General features: G+C 35.7%; 1 protein-coding gene across 2 annotated transcripts; it reads left to right on the forward strand.

The window, feature by feature from the left end:
* Positions 1 to 1,219: 1,219 nt before the first annotated feature.
* LOC139144664 (uncharacterized) lies at positions 1,220 to 7,439 on the forward strand. 2 transcript variants are annotated; one of them, XM_070715381.1, is made up of 2 exons: positions 1,220 to 1,331; positions 5,764 to 7,439. In XM_070715381.1, the coding sequence occupies exon 2, from the start codon at positions 5,959 to 5,961 to the stop codon at positions 7,414 to 7,416; it is 1,458 nt and encodes a 485-aa protein (XP_070571482.1). In that variant the 5' UTR covers positions 1,220 to 1,331; positions 5,764 to 5,958; the 3' UTR covers positions 7,417 to 7,439. The 2 variants fall into 2 exon arrangements, with proteins under 2 accessions (XP_070571482.1, XP_070571481.1); XM_070715380.1 differs by lacking the exon at positions 1,220 to 1,331 and adding an exon at positions 1,440 to 1,589.
* Positions 7,440 to 7,804: the final 365 nt, after the last annotated feature.

The following is a 7,804-nucleotide window of genomic DNA, read 5'->3' on the forward strand; positions in this document are numbered from 1 at the left end:
TTAACGAAATTGAAACCAAGCTGAGCAGAGATATGAATCTGATCACACGCTGGTGCGATCAAAATAGCATGTGTGTTAATTCACAGAAAACTAAGGTTATTGTCATTGGTTAACGCAGAAAAAAGCCAGAACGAAAAATCACATCAATGTTATGTGTGGCAATGATCAGCTCGATTGTGTAACCCATGAAAAATTGTTGGGTGTAACCATTGACGACACCCTAAATTGGGAAAAGCAAGTAAATTCAGTTTGTAGTAAGGTAGCCTTTAAATTGCTGCATCTAAAACGTATTCGTCCCTTTTTAACTCAGAGAGCTAAGATGATATTTTACAATTGTTTTATATTACCCCATTTTGACTATTGTTCTAACATATGGGGTCATTGTTCCAACAAACTTTTACTTCGTGTTGAAAGACTACAGAAAGCTGTAGCCAGAGTAGATTTTAGCACTCCTAGTCGTAATTTATTCGACGTTTTAAACTGGTTACCATTTAGAGAAAGGATTGTTTTTAATGAATCAGTCTTGATGTACAAAGTCCAAAATAATTTGGCTCCTAATTATTTTAATGTTTTTAGAAGTGTCCAGAACGTCCACAGTCGTAGTACAAGATCTGTAGACAGAAATGAATTATATATTCCAAGACACAGAACTCAAATTTTTAAGAGGAGTTTTACGTATAGCGGTGTCAAAATATGGAATAGTTTACCAGCAGATGTCAAATTTTGCTCTAGATCTACTCTTCACTCTTTTAAAACGAAATGTAAGTCTCATCTTTTGGGCAAAATGTTATTCTTAAGCCATTTTTGGCTTTTTTTATATTTTGTCGTCTGTTTCTTGCTGTCTTAATGTTTTGTTTTTCTCTGTTCTGTTTTTTATATTCTTTAATGTACATATTGTATATTTCTTGCATCTCGACACTGTGTGAGAAGAGCCTTCGGCACAACAGTCTATCGAGTTTAAATAAAGTCTATAATAATAAATAATAATACACATAGACTAGCTCTCAATGTACAAATTGATTGACACCTATGGATCGATGCTTTAAAAACAATACTGGTTGCTAAAACATATCCTTTTACAAAACTATCATTCTCCCATTCATGATCCTCACACACCAGTCAGTTTGTCATCATAAAGTTCAGACTAGTGGGAACATGAATGGATCAATTGTGATGATATTACCTTTGACCCCTGGTCAATTTTAGAAGGAACTGAGACCCAATATCATTGTTACAGTATTCTTTGGAAACTTGGTGAAGTGTACAGAACCACAGATTGTCTTCAGATATCTTGCAGATTTTACATTTCTTGAATAAATATACCATCTAGAGTAAGTATCATGTATTTCATTTAGATCCATACAATGTGTTATAAGTAGTACTGCGGAGTTTTTATGTCTGAATTCTAAGGTAAATAGCAGCTTTACACAAAGGGATCATGTGATAGTTACACCTTTGACCCCTATCACAGACGGAAGTGTGACCTAAATTGCACTCTACATTCTTTGGAAACTTGGTTTACCTGTGCACGTACAGCACCATAGATGTTTTCAGATATCTTGCAGATTTTGAGCTTCTTGAATAATACAGTAAGTACCCTGTATTTCACTCAGATCCCTACAAATGTGTGACATGTAATATGTGGAGTCTTTGATATCATGGACTTCCAACAGAGTCTAAAAAGCTCATGCTTTCATTAAGTAAATCATAAGTTTGCCTTGCTGCGAAAACGAGCCCTGCCACTCCTTGACGTGTTCTGCTGGGAGTGGGGCTCCAATGACCAATTAACCTACCCGAGTGGCAGAGGCTACGGATTCGCAGCAAAAGTTTGCCCACTGTAGTGTACACAGTGGTTTGTGTATAATCAATCTGAGTTTTAATGCATGTAAAGATTGTTGCCATGTTGGAAGTCATTGAATTTTTCCGTTTTATGTCGCAGCGATGTCTGTCTGTCGTCAGTCTGTCTGTGTGTCTGTCTGTTTTTCTGTTGGTCTGATATCTCAAAAACGGCTCATCAGATCAGAATCAAATCTGGTACATAGATTCAGTTAGCAAATGGCAAGAACTGATTAGTTTTTGGTGGGTGTGGCTTGCATACTTTTTGCTCATTTGCATAATTAATGATTTTAGAAAAAATGGATATACATTAAAAACGACTACACACAATTTGATGAGATTTGCTACAAATGTTGATCACACCAAGATATATCAGCAGTGGTAACCATAAAGAGGTGACATGAAAGATAGTTGCTAATTTGCATATTTAATGAACTTTCCTAAATAGGGATATATGTCTGATTTGACTCGATCAAAATCTACCAAACTTGGTATGTATATTAAAGATGCTCTGATTTAACATTATTGAAAGTTTTAACTGCAGCCAATTCCTAATTTGCATATCTAATGAACTTTGCTAATTAGGGATATATATTTGAATTGACTGGACCGACGTTGATGAAACTTGCTACATGTATTGAAGCTACTGTGATACAACATTTTTGAAAGTCATTAAACATTTTTACTTCAGCCAATTCCGAATTTGCATATTTATAAACTTTCCCAATTAGGGATATATCTGATTTAACTTGATTGTAGTTGTTGAAACTTGCTATATACATCAAAGATACTGTGATATAGGCCTAACATTATTGAAAGTCAAAAGACATTTTTACTTCAGCCAATTCCCAATTTGCATATTAAATGAATTTTCATAATTAGGGATATTTATCTGAATTGACTTGATCAAAATTGATGAAACTTGCTATCTACATTAAAGACACTATAATACAATATTATTGAAAGCCATTAAGCATTTTCTCTTCAGCCTATTCCTAATTTGAATATTTAATGAACTTTCCTAATTAGAGATATATATCTGAATCAACTTGACCAAAGTTGACAAAACTTGCTGCATATATTGAAGATACCATGATACAACATTATTGACAATCATTAAGCATTTTTACTTAAGCCAATTCCTAATTTACATATTTAATGAACTTTGCTTATTAGGGATATATACTGGGATTTAATTGATCAAAGTTGGCAAAACATGCTATGTACATTGATGATTATACCAGGTTAAAACAATATCAAAAGTCATTTCACATTTTCATGTCAGCTAATTTATAATTTGCATGTCTAATAAGCTTTCACAGCTTGCCATATATGGCTTAAAGGACTTGGCCAACGGTAATTACACTTGCTATATAAAGTGGTGATACAATGACAGCAGTCAAAGAACTTTAACATTTTTATTTCAGCTAATTACATATTTGTATACTTCATGACCTAATCGGCAGTGATTATTGTTCATTATGTTAATCATAATATTTTCAATGAAGTTGCAAACATGTGGCAAAGGTTAAAATTTACAAATAACTGCAATATATAATGAAACATGTGAGCATTTTCAGTTCATATCTGGTTGAATTTGCAATTGAGCACAATTTGTGAGCAGCGGAATCGACTTTATCTATAATCACTCTACATGCCAGGGCATGGGGGCGCCAACACTAGTGTTTGCATTGTGGCAATTACAACCAACATAAACGGAAAGTCATGTGAAATTTGTAATGAATTGTGAAAAATCTTAAGAAATATGGTATCATCCTTCTACCGGTATGTCAAGTATGTAATTATTGGACAGTCATTCTCAATACAGTTGAGAGTTGAAATCATCATAATAGTACACAGAGGGTAGTCTACAAGACTATGTTAACCCTTTCATCAGCTTAAGCTAGCAAACTGTTGACTCTGGCAGTGACCTTCCCTCAAACCAACACTTCATGAAATGGAATACATTATGCTGTTGGTAGCGCCATAGCAGCCAGGTTTGAAATAGCATGCAACCAATAACCTGTCACAGTGTCTCTACTCCATTTTCCATTTTTTAATTCTCTTTTTGACATTGTGATCAGGGCAGTCCTTTCTTTACATTTAACAGCATTTACCAGAATTTTCCTATTCTCAAAGACACATGACAAACCTATCACCAACGTGTCTTCTAATTTTTTGTTTGAGTATAACATGAACACTTAGCTCTGAATAAGTGGTAACAATACATTTTCATTTTAATAGCAATCACCCAGTGCATAAATCATATTGTGAAATTTTGATGAAATTTTGATGTAATTTTGATGCAAAACAGATCTTTGCAAAATATCAGAAGTTAAATAAATTGCAACAGTATTTAAAATAATCAAAAGAAATTGCAATATTACTGATTTTTTTGTGTCAGTTTGTAAATTTTGAACAAAAAATAGCTATTTATGAAGTCAAAAACTGTACATTTACAGTCTATGGACAGAGCAGTGTGTGCTATAAAGCATAGCCAGAAACTTTACTACTGTTGGTAGAAAATTTTGTAATAATAGTCATCACCACAGGTTACTAATGTATTGCATTGTTAGTTCGATTCACATTGTGTAGTAGCCTGCCCTAGCATTGCCAAGTAATAACGGTGAAATGAATACAATTCTCAACACAAAACTGACAAAGCTATTGTCTCAAGGTGATCTGGGTAGGTGTTGATCACTTTGTATGGACAAATCTATTCTTGCATGTACATACCAATCCTACTCTAAGTCATGTTTTATCCAAATTTGAGTACTCCTAATCAGCTGACATCTTGAATTCCTAAATAAGGTCTTTCATTACAACAGCAACATTACTCTAATTATTGTCAGTTTTATGATGGGACTTTGCATGTTGATTCCAGTGATGACCAAAATTTCATCTTATTCAAGTGATGATGAAATTTGCATATGCAAATATTTAGAAAATTTTTCTATTTTTTTGATTAAACACATTGCTGGCCTGTTAACCTACATGTACCGGTATAAATTGATCAGCAGTATCCAAGGGAAGGCTTCATTAAGATGTGCAATTTTCTTATATTTTTAGCACATTATTTTCTGTACTTGCTTAAAATCTTTCTTGTTCAATTGATGATGAAATATGCACACTCCACTGGGCAATAATTCTAATATTTTATTAAACACATTGCTGACCTGATAACCTTTAAAGCCCCTGTAGCTGTAACTCTTGAAATTTGTTGACTTGAAAAAGGCTTTCTTATTTTCTCTGGTTTTCTTTCAATTCTACAAATTTAAAGGATATAGTCTTCAACTACTAAAACATTGGACAAGTAAATTTAAATTTTAACCGTTATTTTGATTTCCCGCCATTTTTAAAAACTGGTAATATTACAAAGAAAACAAAACATTGGACAAATCTTTGTCAGAGAAAAACAACAATTTTCTCAGGAGATATCAGTTTTATTTAAATTGAATTATGAGTCTTATGCTGTGATGGCAAAAACTAACCGCAGAACTCTAAGTTTAAATGGCTACAAAAATACCAGTATTGCCTAATGTCCAACAATATCCAAGTCTTCTTTCAAAGGATTAATTGAATATTTAATGAAGTAGAAAGTAAGACAGTAGTACTAGGATACAGAGATTTGTCAGTAAACCCAACATATGTCATATGTAATCAAAAACACCAGCAACGGCAGTATAAAATTGTCATTTTTGTTGAAGATCAAATTTACAGTTGAGAGAATGTACTGTTAGATGTCTTTAACTTATAATTACTTTGTTTAACTTGATCTGATAATAGAAAGATGTTTAAACAAGATTCATCGCAGCACTAAGAGAATACTTATCTCAAAGGAAACCAATAGAAATTACTTGCCTCTACACGAAAGAAATCCCCAAGATTGACACTGAAAAATTTGCTTCTTATTGTTTAATCTTGCAGTTGTTCGGCACACCAATACAACCTGAAAGACTAACATGTGATATTCCTGGACTTGAAGGTGTAAAGCCACCATCATCAGTGAGCAGTTTCTGAAAGATCAGGTTTCAGTTTTGGTGTAAAAAGTCAGGAATTTAGGGTACTATATGACTATCTGTGTATGGTATATGTACCAGTAAAGGTTTACTGAAACACACGATGGCAGTCTTTTCAGCAGCTTTGTTTTTATCAACATCATGGAAGAACAACTCATATGGTCCAGCAACCTGGCAGCTGATCAGTGATTTCTGTGAAGAGACACTGAAGAAGAAACCTGATGAACTTTCAGCAATGTACTGCACTGTCCTTGATGTTGAAGTGAGTGAAGAACAAAAGGAAGATGCAACAAGACATGGTGTCACTCTGATTCTAGCTACAAGAAGCAAATGGTTAGATCCTGATGAAGACCCACCAGTAGTAAACTGGCTTATCCATCACAATACCTACTACCCAGAACTAGGGGAGTTGAAAAATGTAGGTCATGTGGTTGGGTTGACTGCCAAGACAAAGAATGCAGCTTCAGTTATCCATGGAAATCTTTTTCCACATGCAAAACTTCATCAGATGCCTTCTAGGCCTGCAGCATTATTTCTTTCCAATGTTTGGAATAATGATGAGTTGGGTCTAACAGGATTCAACAGAAATCTTGTCCAAGATTTCTGTGAAAGGAAGGCCAAGGCTGGAGAAGTTCTGAAAGCCTACTCTACTGTACTTGATGTCAAAATCAGTGATGACCAGAAGAAAGATGCTGAGAGTTGTGGTGTCACCTTGATTCCAGCACACAGAAGGCTGGGCATTGAACCCAAATCTGATCCACCAAGAACAGAGTGGCTGTTGAACCATGAAAGTTATTTTCCGGACCTGGAAAAGATAGAGAATATTGAATATGTGGTTGGCTATGCTCCAAAGACAGGACATGCAGCAGCTAATATCCGAGCAAAGCTGTTCCCAAAGGCAAAGCTGGTTCTCATCAACCATGCCTGTCCAGAATCTGCCTGCCTGGAAGCTGAAGAGTATGGTTTGTTGGAATTTGAAGAGAAAATGCTGCAAATGGCCAGTAAAGCAGACCTGGTGTTTTCGATTGGGCCTGTGATCTACGAATATTTCCAGAATGCATACAGGGCCGAGTTTCATGGTAGAGACTTGTCAGAAATTCCACATGAGGAGATTCTTCCAATACAGTTTCCTTGCTTTGCAGGGAAAGATCCAGTGTTAAGAAAGACCACCAAGCATAGTGTACTGACATGTGGCCAGTTGGACACCCAGAAAGCCCTAGAAAGATGTGAAACAATGGCAGTTTCAATTGGTACTGCAGCTAATCGTCTCTCAGAAAGTCAGTCAAACATCAATCCTCCTTCATGGAAGATCCAGGGAGTATCTCAACAAGCAGACCAGACTGTGTCGAAGTTCCTCTCTGATATGATGCAGTGTCCTCATATTAGGCCAACATTTCATCCCGGCCATTCAGCAAAGACTCTGCACCTATCTCTACAACAGTCTCACCTCTGCCTGCCTGCACCATGGTACATGGATTACAGCTTCTACGGCTTAGAAGCAATGGTATCTGGTTTACCAACAGCTGCCTATACCCTTACGGAAAACCTATGTCCACAGTAGATGAGAGTAGATCTACGGACCGTCTGCAGTAGACTTTATGTAGATCTACATCAGGGTTTGTAGATGAACAGCCACAGCAGTTTGTCTACATGAAGCTTTGTCTACAGATATTGTCCACACCAGACATGACTATGTCTACATTTCGCACTAACTTCGTCTGCGCTTGATCTACACTGATCTACCATCCAATCTAAGGGAGTTTCATCTACAAAATTCACTTAGGCAAACAAAGACTCATCCACTTCTACTTCAAAAATCACCATCTTGTCTACATTTAATCTAATGTACTGTTTCTTGCTGTATACTATGTCCAACAATCCAATCCCTTCAAATTCTATGATTGGCAAACTGCAGGCTCCATGGCAGAAGGCATCAGTAAAAGACAAGA

This window comes from Ptychodera flava, chromosome 12, assembly GCF_041260155.1.
Source record: "Ptychodera flava strain L36383 chromosome 12, AS_Pfla_20210202, whole genome shotgun sequence".
Taxonomy (NCBI): domain Eukaryota; kingdom Metazoa; phylum Hemichordata; class Enteropneusta; family Ptychoderidae; genus Ptychodera; species Ptychodera flava.